Raw genomic sequence first — 21146 nt, 5'->3', positions numbered from 1 at the left:
TTGGGCAGGAGTTTCTCCCTTTCATCTCCTGCCTCATGTTCCCCTTCTGCAATACCTTTATGGCTTTCACTGCCAATGAATTGACAACTGCATTTCTGCTTGAGCGGCCCAGCCTGCTGACACACTAACTACCGCTGGCACTTGAGGTCCTGGATTGAAATGGGTATTGCTGCACCATGTCCTGGCAGGCACAGTCTTCCTCTCATTTTGACTGTGGCCACAGGAGCAACGTTAGGAAGCCTGTCTCCTGACACATGATCTAACATGTCCTGGAAACCATCTTGCTTCTGTGTCACACAGCCTGATACATATCACATATGGGCAGAGAAAAATGTCAAGACAACTGCCCTTCCTGCGTTTCACCCTCTAGCAGTTCTCGGGATGCCTCTTCAGCAGTCTTTGGATCAGGTAAACACCCCCTGCCCAGTCCTTCTCCTCTAGATTTAAAGCTAGGTTTTTCAAAAAATCCTAACATGTCAGCTACCATCTGGCATAGGGCATCACACCTCTGGATTTCCTTTGAAAACCCCAACCAAAATTAGTTCATGAGAGATTATAGCCAGCAAAAGTTAAACGCAAGAAGATACAGACTAAATTAAACAGTTAGCAGAACACCTGCTACACAGGTCGGGGGAACCATGACCATGTGTGGAGAGAAAACCCTAACAAGCTATTCTTGCCTCTTCCAATCTTTTTCAGGGGATAGAAGGACATTTATGGTCAAGGGCTGGAGAGACACATTAGACAAGTTAGCAAAGGATTCCCACAACTGGAAGACAATGAGGCATACCATCCTTCACCTTGGAAACTGTACATCAGAGGTACTGAAAAATGAGTCCTAATTAACAAGATACTTTCTTGTCCCAGATCATCTAGAAAGAGATTTTCAAAGCCTGTCAATAAGGTGATTGCCCAACTCCAAAACAATACAAGTTTGACATACATAGACATCAACAGAAAAACAACTGAAGAAATCAAAGTTATATAAGATCATAGAATCATAGAATGGTTTGAATTGGAAAGGACCTTAATCATCCAGTTCCAATCCCCTTGCCATGGGCAGGGACACCTCCCACTAGATCAGGCTGCTCAAGGCTCCATCCAACCTGGCACTTCCAGGGAGGGGACATTCCACAACTTCCCTGGGCAATCTGTGCCAGTGCCTCACCACTAGAGTCATTGTGAAGAATTTATTCCTAATATCTCGTCTAAATCTTCCCCTCTCCAATTTACAGCCATTCCTCCTGTTCTATCACTACAAGCCCTTGTCAAAAGTCCCTCCCCAGCTTTCTTGTACACCTACACTTCAGGTAATGAAAGGCCAGTATAAGGTCTCCTTTGTGCCTTTGCCTCTGCAGGCTGAAAAACCCCAACTCTCTCAACCTCATAGCAAAGGTGCTCCAGCCCTCTAATCATCTCTGCAGACCTCTTCTGGATCTGTTCCAACAGTTCCATATCCTTCTTATGTTGAGGATTCCATAACTGGACATGATACGCCAGGTGGGGTCTCACAAGAGCGGAATAGATGGGGAGAACCACCTTCCTTGACCTGCTGTCCATGCTTCTTTTGATGCTGGTTGGCTTTCTGGGCTTTCTGGCTTTCTGGGCTGCAAGTGCCCATTGCTGGCTCATGACGAGCTTCTTATCAATCAGCACCCCCAAGTCCTTCTCTGCAGAGCAGCTTTCAGTCACGTCATTCCCCATCCTATATTGAAACCACAGATTGTGCCAACCCAGGTGTAGGACATTGCACTAAGCCTTGTTGAATCTCATGAGATTGACACAGGCCCACTTGTCTAGCTTGTCCATGTCCCTTCTGGATGACATACCGTCCTTCTGGTGTGACAATTGCACCACTCAGCTTGGTGTCATCTGCAAACTTGCTAAGGGTGCACTCAGTCTTGCTGTCTATATCATTGATGATGATAATAAACAGCACTGTTCACAGTGCAGACCCTTAATGGACACTACTTGGCATGGATCCAAAAGTCCTCAGAAACTTTGTTAAAGGAAGATCTGGGATGCTAAACTATTTGAAAGCATTAATAAACACTATTTTATTTGTCCTGTGATGAATGGTATTGAAGTCAGAATCTAGAAAATGCCAAGGAATTAAAAATAAAAGTATGGAAGTACCTTCTAATGTAGGAGCCAGACAGAAGGGGCAGACAGAGAACTTTTCCTGTGCATGAAATTATGCTTAACTTTGGTCTGTCTGGTCTCTCACTTCTCTACTCATTCCATCATTTCTGTGCTTGCACTTCATACATCTGCAGTTCAATGTTGCCTTTAAAGCTCGGGCTATATTTGCTGCATTAAATAATGCATGTAAGAGCAACACTGCAGGACTGAGGAAGAGGTTTATTGCAAAGCCTGTTCTCCCAGAGACAGTCATAACACCATGTCTCTCTTATGTCTCTCTTCACCCAATGATGGGTGAAGTCACCACGAGATCCCACCTGTAGCAAATGATTTTCCGTGCACTGAGACTGATCTTGTTTAGTATTTGGAGACTCGAAAAACAGCATGCAGCTACGTGGAAATGTTTGTAAGGTCACAGAATTTGTCATACGTTCATTAAAAACTGCTTTTCTATAGTCTTCTATAGTTTTTGGGATTAGCATCAAGATTTTAAAATGTTTAATACAACATCCCCATGTCCTCAAAACTATGCCTGCCCTTTCATACATATCCATACTCAAATAAAACATCTCTGAGCTGCATCGAGTGTTCAGACACATGCATTTGTAGTTGTAATATCTCCAGCGGTGCTTTAAATTCTGACACATCCATTTATCATAATTTTAGTACAAATGCATACGTTTTGTTAAATGATCCATGTTGCATTAAACACTGTCCTGAAAACTGAAATTCACCACAAGGCAGTTAGCTGCAACAAGAGTGCTAGAAATCTAGAAGGAAAAACAAGTCTGCCTCGCCGATTTGTTTTTTCAGTTAATGCAAGATGGATTTTACATCAAACTTCAACAGCTCAGTGAAGTACTTTCGCTCCACAGGCTGGCTGCTCCCATGGCAGTGAGGCACATTCAGAATTAATCTGCAAAGTTCAAGGGCATAAGGACCTCACAGTCACCACCATACAGTAATGAATAAAATGAAAAATAAGACTAAATACATGAACACATCTGGTACAACGGAAAAACAGGAAGCCCAGTCACTAAAAACAGCAAAGAAAGAAAGCCCTCATTTCAATGACCCTTTTCTCTCTGACTTCAGGGAGAATTAGGAAGCAGAGATCAAAGATATGAAAGCTTAACCAGCTTCAGGGTTGAGCATGGAAATTAATATGAAAAATCCATATTCAGGCCTGGAAACTATTGACTAAGCACAAAGCACCAGCAGGCTGTAAACAAAGAGGAGGCTTCTTGTTTTCAAAAGTCAACCACAGAGCATTCAGGAAGCACAGTTTCACCTCCTCACACATGAAATCGTACCAGAAGGACAGTGCCTTTATTTTTATCTTCTGTTAATCACTGAATTTTAAAAAGCCATAAAATTAAACATGGAAAAAGGTGATGATTTCTAGGACAGTAAATTACTCACTATAAATGAGAATGTTTACTGATTTCAGGGAGTACCTAGAACAGCACTGTTTGGATCTGCATTAAGTTTACATGAGGCTTTAAAGGCCAAAAGTTGTTGCCATATCAGCTGATCTTAAAGAAGACTTTGCAAGGCAGGAAAGCACCCTGCAGCTGTGACTTGCTGTCTTTTGTCAAGGCAAGGCACTTCCAGACAAGATCCCATTCTTGCAAGCTGCTGAATTTTTGATTCAACTACTAGAAGCTCTTTATACCTTTCCTACCAAAAAAACACAAGAAAACTGTAAGAAATCTGCCACTTACGTGAAATGTTAAAATATCTTTTCAAAGTCTAATTCAATTCCCACAGCCTATTAACTCTATTTATTATTTAGGATGACAACCAGCAATTAAACTTTTGAAACTTTTACCCTCCAGCCATATCTGAATAAAAAGCAAAAAAGATTTCCTCCACCTTTACACCCAATAAATAAGAAACACACATGACCAACAAGGAAAGCACGTCCTTTTTTTTTTTTTAAAGTATTTGAAAGAGAGCTAGAAGAACCCCAAACAGTCTTTACAATTAGTGACATGGACAAACTAAGGGAAATTTATATATTAACGGGGCTCCAATTTTAAGCAAATTCACCAAGACTTACAGACTAGAAACCTGACTCTGAAGTATACAAGAAGGAACACTGTATCACAGGACACCTCTGTATACCATCACAAAAAAGCCCAAACTAATAATTCAAACACTTATTTCAAATGAGTTGTACAGGTGTCACTTGGCAAATATCAGGCAATGAGTAAAAGAAGCTCACACACTTCAGATACCAGAAATCAGAGTATATTGTCAATAAATAATTTATATATACATATAAACAAAATTATAAATCATTTCTCTTATCTGATTTGAATTTGCAGCTTCAGGTCTGTTCAGCCACGTACCAAACTGTGTTTGAATACACACAAAGCAAATGAAGCAAAAGGCTGTTACCACAGAGGAAACTTGGTTGGAAACTTCATATAGACAAATTGTGGACAACTATTTTTAGAACACCATCACAGAATCATAGAATCACTAGGTTGAAAAGACCAACAGGATAATTGAGTCAAACCATTCCTATCAAACACTAAACCATATCCCTCAGCACCTCAGCCACACCGTCTCTCACCTTTAGAGAAGGTGACTCAACCACCTCCCTGGGCAGCCTGTTCCAGTGCCTGATAACCCTTTCTGTGAAAAATTTTTTTCTGATATCCAGCCTGAACCTCCCCTGGTGGAGCTTGAGGCCATTCCCTCTTGTCCTGTCCCCTGTCACTTGGAAGAAGAGGCCAGCACCCTCTTCTCTACCGCCTTCTTTCAGGTAGTTGTAGAGAGCAATAAGGTCTCCCTTCAGCCTCCTCTCCTCCAGGATAAACAACCCCAGCTCCTTCAGCTGCTCCTCATAAGACATGTTCTCCAGCCCCCTCACCAGCTTCGTCGCTCTTCTCTGGACTCACTCCAGAGCCTCAACATCCTTCTTGTAGCAAGGGGCCCAGAAGTGAACACAGTATTCAAGGAGTGGTCTCAACAGTGCAGAGTACAGAGGGAGAATAACCTCCCTGGACCTGCTTGTCACACCGTTTCTGATACAAGCCAAGATGCCATTGGCCTTCTTGGCCACCTGGGCACACTGCTGGCTCATGTTTAGCTGGCTATCAACCAACAGCCCCAGGTCCTTCTCCTCCAGGCAGCTTTCTAGCCACTCTTCCCATAGTCTGTAGCACTGCATAGGGTTGCTGTGCCCCAAGTGCAAGACCCGGCATTTGGCCTTGTTAAACCTCATGTCATTGGTCTCAGCCCAGCAGTCCAGCATGTTCAGATCCCATTGAAGAATGTTCCTACCCTCCAGCAGATCCACACTTCCACCCAGCTTAGTGTCATCTGCAAAGGGTGCACTCAATGCTTTCATCCAGGTCATTGATAAAGACATTGAACAGGGCTGGACTGAGGCCCTGGCGAACACCACTTCTGACCAGCCTCCAGCTGGAGTTAACTCCATTTACCACCACTCTCTGGGCCTGGCCATCCAACCAGTTTTACCCCCAGAAGAGTGTGCACCTGTCCAGGCCAGAGGTGGACAGTTTCCTAAGCAGAATGCTGTGAGAAACTGTGTCAAAGTCTCTACTGAATTCCAAGAAGACTACATCCACAGCCTTTCCCTCATCTAGTAGTTGAGTCACTTTGTCATAGAAGGCAATCAGGTTAGTCTGGCAAGACCTGCCTTTCATGAACCAATGTTGACTGGGCCTGATCACCTGGTTCTCTTGCATGTGCTTCTTGATAGCACTCAAGATCACCTGTTCCATGACTTTTCCCTGGCACTGAGTCCAGGCTGACAGGCCTGTAGTTCCCTGTGTCCTCCCTCTGACCCTTGTTGTGTATGGGCACAATATCACCCAGCCTCCAGTCACGTGGCACTTCCCCAGTCAGCCAGGACTGCTGGAAGATGATGGAAAGGGGTCTGGCAAGCACATCTGCCAGCTCCCTCAATACTCTTGGACGGATCCCATCTGGCCCTATAGACTTGTGACTGTCTAATTGGGCAAGCAAGTCTCTAACCACCTCCTCTTGGATCATGGGAACTTTGTTCTGCTCCTCTAACTGCTGGTATGTACACACAGGGAATATCTTTCCTCACTGTTAAAGACTGAGGCAAAGAAGGCATTAAGTACCTCATCCTTGTCCTCATCCTTTGTCACAGTTGTTCCATTTGCGTCCAATAAAAACTGAATATTGTGCCTGGTCCTGCTTTTACTATTGACATATTTATAGAAAGATTGTTTATATCTTTCACCTAATTGGCCAGTTTGACCTCCAGTTGGGCTTTAGCCCTTCTGATTTTTCCTCTGCATGATCTCATTTCCTCCCTGTAGTCCACCCAAGACACCTGTCCCTTCTTCCAAAGTTCATGGACATTCTTTTTCTTTTTTTTCCTTCATAGACTCTCTTCTTTTTGATGTCAACCCAGATCTCCCTGCTCAACCAAGTTGGGTTTTTTCCCCACTGACTCATTTGCCGGCACATGGGGACAGTTTGCTCCTGAGCTGCTAGGATTTCCTTCTTGAAGAGTACCCAGCCCTCTTGGGCTCCCTTGCCCTTAAGGACTGTCTCCCATGGAACTTTATCAACTAGCCTTCTGCACAATCCAAAGTCTACCCTCTGGAAGTTTAAGGTGGTCATTCTGCTAACCCCTTTCCTCACCTCACCTAGAACTGAGAATTCTAGCATCTCATGATCGCTTTGCCCCAGGCGTCCTCCAACTGTCACATTCCCCACAAGGCCTTCTCTCTTCACAAACAGCAGGTCTGGAAGAGCACCTTCCCTTCTCAGCTCTTTCACCAGTCGGTCAAGTAAGTTGTCTTCCACACACTCCAGGAACTGCTTCCTCTCTGCTGTATTGTACATCCAGCAGACATCTGGTAGATTAATGTCTCCCACAAGGACAAGAGCTAGCGATCTTGAGACTTCTCCCAGTTGCTTGTAGAAGAGCTCATCAGCTTCATCTTTTTGGCTAGGTGGTCTATAACAGACTCCCATCAATACACCTGCCTTCTTGTGGGCTCCTCTGGTTTTTATCCACAGACACTCAATGCTGTCATCACCATAATCGAGCTCGATGGTGTCAAAGCACTCTCTAACATAGAGAGCTATCCCATCACCTCTCCTACCTTTCCTGTCCGTCCCTGAAGAGTTTATACCCCACCATAGCAGCACTGCAGTTATATGAGTTGTCCCACCATGTTTCTGTGATGGCAACTACGTCATAGCCTCCTTACCCTACAATAGTTTCCAATTTCTCCTGTTCATTGTGCTTCAGCTGGGCTGATAATCCCTCAGCTCTCATAAACAGAATAGTGTTCATTCCCAAATGACTGGTCCTTGGAGTACCTAACCCATCAGTGACAATTACATCTTTTACATCATGAGACGTACATGGCCCCACTCGGTCTGGGCTGATTTACTGGAGGTCCTTGCCAGCACACCATCTCTCAGGCACTGGAATGCCATTTCCAGGCTCACTCCTGTCTAGTCTGGCTTCATCTCCCTCCCTCTTCACATCTACTTTAGAGCTCTATTAATGAGCCCTGCTAGATTTTTGGTCAGGAATTTTGTATCCCTAGGACACAAGCATGACCCATCCCTGGTAAGGAAATCTGGAGGTGTATAGGCAAGTCCATGATCAAAGAACCCAAAGTTTTGCTCCTCACACCAGGTTCGGAACCAGATATTAATCGACTGATTTTTCTTGCTCTCTTCCTCTTTGTTCCTTGTTGTTGGAACGGTGGAGGCAAACACCACCTGTGCTCTGGAGCCCTTCACCATTCTCTCTAGAGTCCTGAAGTCCCTCTTAATTGCCCTCAGCTTCCTCCTCTGGATATCATTATTGCCTACTTGGAACACTAACAGAGGGTAATGATCTGTAGGCTTCACCAGGGAAGGAAGTTTTCTAGTGATGTCCTTCACTGAGGCCCTGGGCAGGCAGCAGACCTCCCTGTGCTGTGGGTCTGCTCTGCAAATACAGCCCTCTGTTCCCTTCAGAAGGGAATCCCCCAAGACAACCACTCTTCTCTTCTTTTTCTCAGAGGTTGTTTTGATGGTCATTTGAGGATGGCGCAGCCTAGGGAATGTTTTGAGGCTGCAGGAGCCTAGAAATGATGATAAAAGAGAACACTTTGAGGCATAATCCTATTTCCTGATGATTTTGGTATGTGCAAGAGGATTAGAGCAGGTATTTTAGCATTTCAAACTAGGCAGCCTTGAACAAGAGGATTCACTATGTATTTGCTTTAATAAGAGTGAGGAATTACATTTTCTGTTGGGTTTTTTTTCCTGTTACTGTCCCTGTGTTACCACAACACTATACAATCTGTCCCTCCAAAGTTACAACAGTGCTGCCAAAATCACTTCCAAACGCTCACACAAGCTTGCACTGATCAATCTACTATGCACATAATTTGTATGGCATGAGGCTAGCAGAAATTAAAATAGCATTTTGTGGAGACAAAGAGATATTAAAGCAGCATCAGCAACACATTTCAACTGCTTCTTTGCACTGAGATCCATTTATCCAACTGTACGTGACTGACAACAGACACTCAAAACCAGTGATGGTGAACCATTGTCATGTGTGACTGGTGTTAAGAGAGATTTGGGCTAGCACCAATAAAACTAAGCCAAATTTCAAAAGGCATGAGGCTCTATTGCTGCTATTGATACATTCCTCTCTGAGGACAAAAGAGAGAGAGTCACTTTGGACTATGAACACCTCTATCTATTCAACTTCTCGCTCCCCAAGTCCACAGAGATCTTTCATTTCAATCTCTATGAGGCAAGCAGGCTTTTCTGCTAGCTGCTGCTGTACAGCACTTAGCACGGCTAATTCTCATCTAACACTGGAGCTCCTGGAAAATGTCATTAACCACTGAAGAACAGAAAACAAGAAATAAATTGCTCATTTTTTTGCATTATCCAAACTCTGTGGCACAGAACAGGTTTTGCCAATTTAATTCAAGCCCCTCCCTGCTTTATAGATTCAAACCAACACAGTGTTAAATACTTCTCTAGCAGATTCTCTACAAAAACTCTCAGGTGCTGAGAGGTATGCAAATGATTAGCAATTACCTAAGTTATATGTTTTTCCAGTAGGCACCCTAGAGGATACATCTCTCCTTTGAGGATGACCCAAGGAAACAATCTCCAGCTACATGCTGTTTCCTACACCAGCTGCTCCAGTTCAATTGGTAAGATGTAACTGTGTTACCATGCAAGTGTAAACTGGTATAGTGAACACAGAGAAAGCTTGAGCATGCGGAGAAGAGATGGCAATTCTGAACAAACATGATCTCTTTCCAAAAACCATTTGTGCTTGTGTTGTACTTGCCATTACACTTCCTCTTTTATATTTTAAAATTCTTTTTTAAATTAATTTGTTAGAAACAGCAATGGAGCTGTAGCTGGGTAAGTCTGAAAATTCTGGATAGTCTATACTATCTCCAGATAAGGAGCTGAGCTGTGGCACATTCCTTTCAGAGAACTTCGTGCACCCTGGCTGCACACATAAGGTTCACGGAATGCCTTAGCAAACTGCTCACCCAGTACACTTTTAAACAAGCCCAGTGATCTGTTAACCTCAATGACTTACATAGAAAAGACTCTCCTAAACACTAGTCCCTCAAGATCAAACCCTCCACCATACCTGGCAGAAACCATGAGCACTGTTGAGGCAAGAAGGCATACTTCACATCAGCATAGCTGGGAACCATTATCAACACCTTGGGCAGGTGTCTCCAGTGACAATACAGATTCAGGACAATCTGGTCCCTGCCCCAGCACACAGATAAACTGAGGACTTTTCTTTATAAAAAAAACAACAGAACACAGGGCAAGAAGAATCTCAGCCCCAGCTTTCCAATAACACCAGAGGTCTTGTCCTTTACCATGACCGTGCTCATTTCAGTGCCACTCTTTCTTCTCCTAAAATCCCACTAATGCTTTCCAAACCTCCTTCCCTGTTTTCATACACAGAAGGAGCCTAGTTTTATATGCAGTGACTGCAGGTAGATTCAAGCTGAGCACTGATCCTTGCTGTGATAATCACAAGGAAATAAACAGACAATGGAACTTTACTCTGCAAATACCATGAGCACTCTGACATTCAGCCTTCTCTTGTTTATCTCAGTTTTCACAGATACACTTCAGTAACAACTGTGTTCTTGGTAACCAGCTTGTAAATTACTCCGGCTCACTAGTTAAAGATTTGAAGAAAGAAAAAATGGTGATCTCCTACCTTGATCAGTTCTTTGAACTTGGGATCTTCTTTTGAGTTAGGATCAATCATAGTGCGCTCTTCATTCTCCTCTGTCCAAGTAAAACGGGAAACTTCAGTAAGATCCACTTCAAATGTACACTGCTAAAATACTGCAACAATTCCTAATCATGAAGTGGCTTGTCAGCTGATTAAGAAATGACAGTGCCTAGTCATAACAAGGGACTAGCCGATTATCAAAGTGTTAGTGATTTTTAGAGACACACAGAAAGATGACACAGCCCTAATTTCCCTAAAATAAGATTGGTTCCGCTAATCTTCCCCAGCTCAGACCTTGCTGTAAGCAAAATATTTCAGAAAAATCACCATCCTCTACACCCTGTGGAACGTGTTAATATTAATATGCAAAAACATGCAGTTAACTACTTTTTCTCTCTCTCTTCAATTTGTATTTAATTCCTACTTGAAAACACCTGTCCCAAATTACACCATCTTGAAAAGTATAGCAAGCTTACGGTACTACACTCGTTACAACTGCTAAGACCTGGGTTGACCATTTGTGCCTCCACTTTCTGGCTCCCTGAAACGTGGTCACGCACTGTGGCCCTGCGTGCATGAACTGCTTAACCTCTGGTTAAGCTGAAGAATGAAAATTTCCCCGATTTATACCAGATGTACTCAAGCATGGGGGAAGAACATAAAACAGATTTCTCAGGGGTGAAGTCTTCTATTTCTTTTGTTGCTGGGAGATGGAGAGATGTGACAAACACTCTCCAATGGCCAGCAGGAAAACAACAAGAGGCATGAATATAAAGATTAATTTTTAGACGGGAAGATTTGAAACAGAAATGCTGGCAGCAAAATCAACTTGAACTCAGTAAGGCTAACAATCAAACAACCTTTGGCATGTATGGACACATGCATCACATGTATGCTTGTATACTATGATAGATGTGGATACCAGTATTTAGGAGGCAGCTGGAGCAAGCCTCGCATTTTAAATTCTGGTGCGTGCTTTCAAGTAGCAGATCTCTCCCTGCACCGTTCATTTTAGCTCCTTTAGTACCTAAGTGGTATCTATGATCTAGGTTAGATCTGTTCTTTTCAGTGGAGAGCAAACCCTGGCTACTACACAACAGGAACACAAGGATAGGCAAGAGCATCACAGCTACAAAAGGAGATCCACATCTCTTCAGCTAAAATAAATATTTACAAACTCCATGGATTTATCTTTAGCTGAGTCTAGGCAAGCCATATGAAATCCTATTTTCTTATTGGTTTCTCAATTCCTTCCAGTATGACAACAAAGGAGGGGTTTCAGTATGACAATTAGTCAGGTCATTGCCACACCACGTAGAACACTTTAAAATCTGACAATGACCAGTCTACAGGGACTTCCTATTGCAGTGCTAGACTTCACTGCTGCCAGATGGAAATATGCCAACTGCATATCCTAGATGCCAGACAGTCTATATAATCTAACTGGTCAGCTTAGGCTTCACCTAGACATTTGAGTTCAGTATTTTCCAGGGCTGTTTATTAAAAAATAAGACCCTACTAACATACTTGACAAATTGCCACAAATCTATGAAAAACCATGAATTCATTTGATGCCTTTTTCCCCCCTCTGCTCCTTATACTTCCTCATTACTGCCTAGGATGAGTCAGGCAGCCTAGTCCTAAGGAAGTGACACCTACTACACACCCAAAACACTGCTAACTGAGACCCTGAACAAGACTTGACCCATAACGGTATACTATTCATCACAGAACTTTGCATTTCTTTGCATGACAGACCTTCAGGAGTGGTCCTGCATCTTCTGAAGTCCTACATACCTTTAGTGGTACTCAGGAGAAGTGATTGGAGACACTCCTGATCCATACATATACACAAAGCAATTAATATTTTACCCATCTCTTAAGTACTCTTCATTTCCTACTACTCTTCTATGCAGAAAATTCAAATGACTAACACATTTTTGGTTTTAATTTAATGGTTTATTATTTGTCTCCATGATGGCTTCCATAGATTCCACCGCTGATTCCATAGATTAAAAGACATATGGCCAGGAAAAAAGAATGTGTTTCATTCTAAAAAGTTTCAAACACTTTTTGCTATTAAATGATGCTGTTGCCCTTGTAGTGACTTGGGGAGGGGGGAGGGGAAAACAGGAATCTGAATATTTACCTTCTTTCTATAAAGCATTGCTTGTTTTACATATTTCTATCCTAATGACATTTAATTACTATTTTCAGCAGCCTACATGCTCATCTGATCATTCAGTATCAGGTCACATTTTGCTGTACTGTCACTTGCAAAACCTAAGCAGTAACCCAAGGAGGAACATGGCATCCACGAGCTACCAAAAGAATAGTATGCACATTGAGAGAAGGCAGTTTAAGGGTTCCACAGGAACCACAACACACACTTCTGCTTTCTGTGGGTTGGTCCGTTTGCCCTTCAGTTCCACATCTATATTCACACAGAGAAAAGATACTACTTCCTTACCAAAGAAGGATGTCTGAGATGCACTTGGCCAATGGGTTAATGGAACTGAAACGAACCTTAAACAGGCAAATGCAGCAGTATTTACCATCTAATTCTTTGCAAATTTCAACTGTCTGTCTACTTTCAGGATGATCACAGAACCCAAGTTCTCTGCCAGTTCATTGCACAAGAGCATTTTCCCATAAACTACCTAGTTTAAGTGTATCTGCATAGCTGGCACTGCTCTTTAAATTCCATTTTAGCCCTTCAAATTTCTAGTCTATATGTGATGTGCAATAGTTCTCAATTCTCATACTCAATTCTCTCAGCTTCAACTGAGCAATCTATATTCAACAGCAAAGCAATGGATATGGGGGTCACAGTGGCCATCTTCATTAATAATCGCTTACTCAAGGTCTGTAGCATGAATACTTTACCTAAGAGAGTGTCTTCTGGGTGGATGTCCACAGTGCTTGGGTTCATTGGCGCGTTGATAGCATTTTTACCTTCTTCTTGGAGGTCACTCACTGCATAGAGGGGAAAAAATAGAAAGACAGACTTTAGTAAATGCAAATTTTGCAGACGTAGAGGTTAAAGACAGTATTTATAATAACAGAAAACATTTGGTAGATCCATTTAAAAATGAGTGCACAGTTTATGGTATTAAGAACTGCAGCCACAGTGGAAAAGAAAAGCAAAGTAACACCGTTTTATGGCTTCTTATTTAAACTGAGCCACCACACAACTGGCTGATAATATTTTGCAAGAAACCCACTTCTGTGGCAAGAGCAATATCAGAGTGCTTTTTTCTTCAGAAGGAAGGGGTGTGAGCTTTGTCTGTAGGACAACTCAGATCTAAAGCAGACAGTAAACTGTAAAAATAAACTCCTTTTCTGATAGCATAATCACCACTCACCACCACCTCTTCCAGCTGCAGAACAACACAAAATGCAATTTGCTAGTGGCTTTATTAAAAGTCTCAGAGAATCCATGGGGGACCTAGCAAATAAAGATTAATCTAGCATTGCCACTGGCTAAAAATAGCATGATCTGGTGAACACAAATTTGGAATTTGTGATTTCAAGCTCTTGTCCTAAGCATAAGCCTCCTTTGCGAAAGTCAGTAAAGTACACTTCATCAATAAAATGCATATTAAAGTACTTTGCAATGTCCTGCCCCGTGGAGGGAACTTAACTGGAAGACAAGTATTTAATAGTTTTTTAGTATCCTCATAGAGCTTGACACTAAGGAAAGCACTAGAAACATTATAACACTTTATGCTCTCAGAGGCACATCTCCCTCTAAACTCAGAAAATGATTATTTAATATAGGTCAAGCTATTGATATATATGTATCTGAAATGGGAGACAGAAAGACACCATAAGAGTCTCATTAGTTCAGTGACAGTTCTGTGTTAGCATGGGCTAAGATCATTTGTGGTATTGCAGTCTCCTCTGGGAGAGGTCCAAGTTCCATACTCTTTTTAGGGAAAAGCAAGGACTCCAAGTAAATAAGGTCTGCTAGACAAACTTCTCAATTACCAGTGACTTTTCAGTCACTATTCCCCTTGCCTGGTGGAAAACCAAACCACAGGCATTTGCATGCACTCTGCAAAGGTTACAAAATCCTGCATCAGTACTTGGTCTTTCCCTGCTTGTTAGAAGGGGGAGACACAGAGATCCTACTGTCCCAGAGGAGGACCAAGAAGAAAGATACACTTCAATCCCCACTCTCTTTCTCACACATCCTTTCAACAAGTACTTAAAGTAAGTTCCCACATTTCCTAATTGCCACTCCAAGATGTTAGTTAATTCTGATTCACAGCATAATGAACATGACTAAAATCCTCAGTTACAAAATTGTTATGTTCTGCATGCAACAAACACCAGTCTCATATTTTGAGACCTCATGGCTTATGAACCATGTTAAAGCAGATGGTTAAGATCTCACACGGCACAAACCCTAGGGAAAGGGGAGCTGCCAGCAGCAAGCACAGCTTGCTTTATGTATTGCATACCTTCAGCAACAGGAAGGGAAGAGAACAGCATTCTCAACTTGCAAACAGAGTACAATGTCTGCAGGCTGAGATTTACCCTCCTGAATAACTGTTGTTATTAAAGAAACTCTTCAACTACCCCTTTCATGCACTAATTCTCATTTTCTTGGAAAACTCCAAACAAAAGTCAGAGAGCAAAGAAGCCTCAGACCAAAACTGCTATAAGAGCATGCCTTCCACAGCCCTGTTTGCTTTACACCCAACTGGAGCTTTCTCACCCCAGCAGCTCCTATGTTGTGGTGCCAACAGGAATATGGCCACCAGGAGGCACAAGAAAAATTGTTTCGAAACCGGACAAGTAACGTTTTTAAAACCCTGCCAGGACTATAAATGCCCAAATTCCATTTAAAACAGACTCCTTTTGGAAGTACCAGCTTTGTTTCTAGATGTAACTCTCTTCTCACTATTACAGCACTGCTGTCATTCTGGGAATGCCAAGTGTTCAACAAGGTCAGGGTATTGCTGTTCCTAATGCTCTGTAAATGGAGAAGAGAGCTGCTAAGCTCCTCCAGGCAGTGATACATGGTACTGTTTTCAGTGTACGCTATATAAACAAAACACTGCACACACTTCAAGCCAGAATACTTTTAAATGCAGCAAAACCAGTTTTACTCCCAAAACATCGATTAAGATGATACACTTGCCCTTTTTTAATATAAAAATGATGTCTACTCTTCCTAAGAAAAATAGCTTGTTTCTGAGCAATCTACTAAACTGAAAGAAAACAGTAACATGAATTTATGTATTAAGCCCCCATCCCTCACAGCACAAAGAGTCATGCAAGACCCTTAAATTTGCCTTTAGAGCCAGTGCAGCTACGTCAGATCCCACAGGACCAGAACATCATCTCCTGTTCCTACCAGTGAAACACAGCTATGCCAGCCTGCTGCCCAGGGACAGTCCTGCTTACAAGACAGCTCATATACCAGGTCCTAGGCAGATAGCTTAGGAAGAGGCTCTTGCTACAAGCATAATGTTTCCTACCTCCTTTTCTGCGCCTGTTACACAGGAGCCCCGCCATTCCAGCCCCAGCAACACAAACAGGCTGCAGATGAACCACATGGGCTGTCTGAATGCTGGAGGAGCGGCAGCAACTGGATAAGGGGCTGCCACTTCAGTACTGCCAAACCTACGTTAATTTGGGCACATTGACAGAAGAAGCACTAAGATAGTCTCCCAGCTGCTAGGCTGGGAAGGAGGGGAGTTAGGAGGGAGGACACAGCACTTGGCCATGGACTCCCAGCCAGAATCCCTCCCTATCCTTGCCACTTCTGCAGATAATCAAGTGCCTCCCTATTGCTAGCAGCCTAAGAGCAGGTACCTCAAAACCAACATTTTCACTGGAAAGCGTTTCCTAAGAAAGTAATTTCCAACCTCTGGCCAAAGCACAGTCGGGTTCCCCACCACAACAGCTTGCCCCAGCAACACACAGGTTCACAGAGCAACAGCCAGCGTGCAGAATAGCAATTGCCTTCAGGAACACAAATTTCCCAGGGTATTCCCAACACATGCTGCCCTCCAGAACTCTTTCATGCTGTGTTTGAAAAAATGCTGAGGATTTTTCCCTGCTTGCTGCCCCCAGTATTCACTTATCACTGTTGAGCAAAGAAATAGAAGCAGGAAAAGGAAACTGAGCAACAACACTGGAAACAGAGAACCCACAAATGAGCAAGTAGGGACAGTTAAAATAATAGTCAGGATGGAGTAACAAGCACATTTCTGAGAAGAACCTGACAGGCATTTTACTGCAAATTTACAGCAAAGAATATTTTTCCACCCACCCCTTCACAAAACCAAAGGTACTGTAAAAGATTATGGAATATTAATCAATTGGCAAACTCCAAACTCCTTGACTTTGTATCAACAACAGCGGCTTTGCTGTAAGATTTCTACCAGATCCATATATCAAATGAGCCATCCATGCAAGAGGGCATTTTACTGGTAGAGTAATGCTACCTGTTCACAGGTCACCTTCTTTTCAACCTTCCCTTCCCCACAGTTCCTCTATTGTATCGGCATAATTCTTTGCTCTCTAAACAAGACCTGTGTAAAACATCTTTCCATAAAGCCTGATCATTTCATTTCATAGATCGGTCAGAGGAAACCTGCAGTAGGAGAAGGCAGGAAGGTGTAGGAAATTGAGTACAGGCTGGAGTAGCATGGTTGGTCCCCAGTAGAACCTCTTCTGTATCTGTTGCCCTGGGCCAGTTTCTTTGCTCCTGCTGGCACGCCACACCAGGTCAAAGTCTCCCTCAGATGTGGCAGCAGAACTCATAGGAACAGTCCCAGAATGTTCTCCTGGCCACAAAAAGAGTTTGCCCCCACCTTGACCCGCAACACTGACTCTGTTAAATGGTTACAGCCTTAACACATAACTTGACAATGGTCTAAATGAGTCAGCTGTGAACTTACACAGGACAAGTCAGATGTAACTACAGGCACAGCAAGATACCTTGGAAAGGTATCTGGCAGCATTAGCTATGATTTCTCCCTAATGTCTGCAATAGCATCCCGCCCTTCCAGCTGGAGATCTCTTTTCTGAGCAGATCCTCAGTCAAAAAGCAGCACTAATCTTCTGTACTGCTTCAGTACTGCATCAGCCTGCACTAGCAAAATCCAAACATAACAATGAACAGGCAAGCAGCCAAAGCATTCAGCAAAACCCCTCCTAAACCAGAAATTTAAATTCACGAGTAAAACGTCACTTCTCTACCAGTCCCCCAGAAAGCAGCAAGAGTTCCTGGCAAACCTCTGATTTTTTAATAGCCTCTTCATAGTGTCAGCAGTCAACATGATTCAGTCACATTGGAAGCTGTGCAAGCCTTTCAAACAAATTATATAATGAGAGGATCGCATACACACACGCTATTCAGTACTACATCTGTAAGCCAGGCAGGCTGTCTTGGTGCACAGGATTACATGCAAACTCCACAGAACAGGAGCAATTAGCTGCAGAAAAGTTGGAAGCTCTATCAGAGTGGTCAAGGATTTCTCACAAGTCAGGAAATAGCCTTTAAAGTCAGCAGAAACACTATAAAAAGAAGAAAACCCCCTATTTTCTCCTTTTTTGCAAGAACAAGCTGCTGTCAAGGATTTAATCCTCTCTACCTTTACTCTTAATAATTTTAGTGTAATTTTAAGAGATATCAGCAACAGCACAGCCCACCTCTTAAGTCTTCCGCATTCACTGCCCTGTTATAAAAAAAAAAATTACTACAAGCCTCTGCCACTTACAAAAACAGATGGTAAGTGCTATTTAATTTTAGCTCTAGTTATTACTGACTGCAAGGTAGAATCTCACCGCACAGAAAGCAGCTGCTGCTGTAACACGAATCACGGGTTTCCGGATACAGTGCTTTCTTTTCCATTCAACTGGTGCCGAACTGGCTCTGCAGCACTGCCTGACTACAACTTATACACAATGTATTTTCATCCCATGATTAAATTCTAACTTTGGAAGCTATTTGACTGGTGTGTTACCCTTGGCTCCATGACAGACAATCTGTTGAAGTAACTTTGCCATCCTCTTTGGTCAGAGCAGCACGCAGAAGGGAAATGTGCAATGACCGTGTAACATACATTGCCCGAGAAGTTATTTTCCTGCCACCGATGTGTTACTGCTTCTCAAGTTTCCTTGCTCTTCCTAGAGAAAAAAACCACAGCCAATTTTTCACATAATGACTCACCTGCTGGTAATTCATATCCTTAAGAGTTCAAATAACCATGCACAAAATAGAGAGTACATGGTCAAGACAATTTCTAGTCCATTCAGGCCACTGACATGACCTGCATTCATTCGCACCCCAGGTGAGACGTGGCCATGGAAACAATCTCCCTGAGGAAGCAGCCAACCCTTGCATAAAAGTTCAAGTATCTGTGGAAGTATCACTTCCCACATGAGGTGTCAGACCAGAAGGCAACACGTCCCTGGTGGGTAAAGACCCCGCAGTGTCTGTCTTACATACTCCTCTGTTTGCCTATCACAGACCAACACACACAGAATTTACACGTGACATCTAAAACGCTCTCACAAAAAGTCATCTTCAAAACTGTAAGCCCTCTAGTAACAATGAAAAAAAAACCCCAACTTTTACAAAACCTGTTATTTTCCAAGAAAAACTGCTGTACTGAAAGATTTCAAACCAGACCCAAATGTAGTGCATGCAGACACACTAAGACTCTTTGACTCTTTCTAGAGACAAATAACACACACAGCTCACTAGTCTGCTACTGCACTGCTAATCACTTAACATTTACAAGAGTCTCCAAGATCATTTGATAAAGACTGCAGGAGAAAGACAAAGCATCCATTAATTATAATAGAGAATTAATAATCCCATGCAGATCAAAGGCAAAGACTTGATCAAATCCACATAAAGCCACTGCATCAAGGGACTGCATTCAAGGCAGAATTGTGGTAATAAAGGAAATTATTTATATGCCTCAGTAGGCAGACAAGGCAGTCATGACAGCCTGTCTGTCACTTAAAGAAATATAAGGACCTAATAAAGCAGAAGAGTAAAGCTAAAAGCAACTTTTAGGACAGGGCTGCAATAATGCTTTTGGTTTGCCTGCAAAGAGCAGGCCACACTTACTCATGTATTCATAAATAGATAATGGATCTGTTCTGTGACTGCCAGAACAAAGATCTGCCCTCTATTTTTGCCTGGGGTATGTATCTAGCATGGTACTAGCATACTTAATATTTGATCCAGTCAGAAGAATTTATGAGAAGCTGGGGCTTTGTTTTGTTTTGTTAATGAAGGAGAAACGCTGGTTTTGGGTGTTCTATGAAAAATCTTATCTTTCTACCAAGTTGTTCAGGGTTTTTTTTCAATTTGGGTAAAAAAATAATTTGCATTTTTGGTGAGTGAGATCTGTGTTGACATAACTAATACTAACACTGCTACAGCTTTCCTGGCCAACGCAGGCACACGTACCAGCCCTCCTGTAAAGAGGAAGAATGTGCTGATGCAAAACTGGAACAGGCAGAGAAGCAGCAGTTTGGGAGAGAGAAGCTCTAAACAGACCACAGTGGCTACAAGCAGCTTTCAACCTCACCAGCACTGGCAACTGAACACCAAATCAAAAATATAAGACTGGGTAGTTACCAAGCAGACAGTTCCATGGTGCACTTTAATGCAGCAAGAGAGCCGAATCCTGCAAAAAGCAAGCTGCTGTGTGCCTGAACCAGTCTCTGCTTCAGTTGCCCACAGTGCCCTGTGAACAAAGTGCTCATGCAACCAAGGAGGAAGGATGCTCTTGTCCGCACCCAGCCATCTCCATGCTGGGCACCCTTACCTTAATTCGCCAGCCACAGACAACGCAACAGCCAGCAAAGCTTCACTGACTACACTGCTGACAAAACTGAACAGATATATCCCACTTCCAGTGGGGATATATCTGGCTCTAAGAACAACTAACAAAGTTGGAGCTGAGCCGCAGCTGGCTGGGCATAAACAATAAAGCCAAGATGAGGCTCACAGTACCAACACAGAGCCATCATATTTAACATTCAGGTCTTCTTTCCAGCAGTCATACTGATCCCATTCAAGCCACACAGCTGCCAAAGCACCAGGTCAGAATTCATCTCAGCATTTGGCTCCCTGGCTGTTTCAGTCCCTTTCTGTTCAGCTCACAAAACAGGTCTAACACCCACTTAATAGGTAGTTAAATAGGAATCTTTCAAAATAGGTTCTGCAAGGCAGAAAAGCAAGATGCAGACTTTGACAGAAGCTTACAGAGTGCTACAGAGCTAAAAGTAAAAGTCAAACTTAGGATTTGCAATCTTGCTCCAAGTTCCTGTTTCTTATTTCTTTAATTATTGCCTTAAGCCATAGTTATTTTAGCTGTCTTTATCAAGCATCAGGCAGGCATCCATGCTGTCAGCAAAGGAGCACAACAGACCTTGCTCCCAAGCCCAGCTGTCATTCACCCTTTCCCTTACGCTAGCACTAGTGGTTGCAGAAACCACATTATAGCACAGAGTGAGGATACAGTGAGCCTGAAGAACTAACCAGATAACAATGAAAAATAATACAAAGTTAATTTTCACTGTTAGACATGCAACCACTAATGTTAGCCAAAAAAAAAACCTAATCAAAAATAATCCCAAATAACACAAACAGAAGAAATAAGAGTGTGGAGGAATGGTGTTTTAAACTATTTCTAAAGTTACACCTACAAAAGTGAGGTTTTGAAGTATTGAAAAAGCCACCCAGTAGGATACTGAGCAGACACAC

At 42.7% G+C, this 21146-nt stretch overlaps 1 protein-coding gene across 3 annotated transcripts in view; it reads right to left on the bottom strand.

The window, feature by feature from the left end:
- The window catches only part of PARVB (parvin beta), a 67937-nt gene that overhangs the window by 32233 nt on the left and 14558 nt on the right, over positions 1 to 21146 (bottom strand). For 2 of the 3 annotated variants that reach the window (XM_069864819.1, XM_069864838.1), the window contains exons 2-3: positions 13286 to 13375; positions 10382 to 10452 (exon numbers count right to left, since the gene is read on the bottom strand). In XM_069864819.1, coding sequence (XP_069720920.1) covers positions 10382 to 10452; positions 13286 to 13375 — 161 coding nt within the window. Of the gene's footprint in view, positions 1 to 10381; positions 10453 to 13285; positions 13376 to 15888; positions 16042 to 21146 lie in introns of those variants that run through there. The other variant, XM_069864829.1, reaches the window with a different exon arrangement.

This window comes from Phaenicophaeus curvirostris, chromosome 1 (genome assembly GCF_032191515.1).
Source record: "Phaenicophaeus curvirostris isolate KB17595 chromosome 1, BPBGC_Pcur_1.0, whole genome shotgun sequence".
NCBI classification, from domain to species: domain Eukaryota; kingdom Metazoa; phylum Chordata; class Aves; order Cuculiformes; family Cuculidae; genus Phaenicophaeus; species Phaenicophaeus curvirostris.
This window is presented reverse-complemented; position numbering and strand designations above follow the sequence as displayed.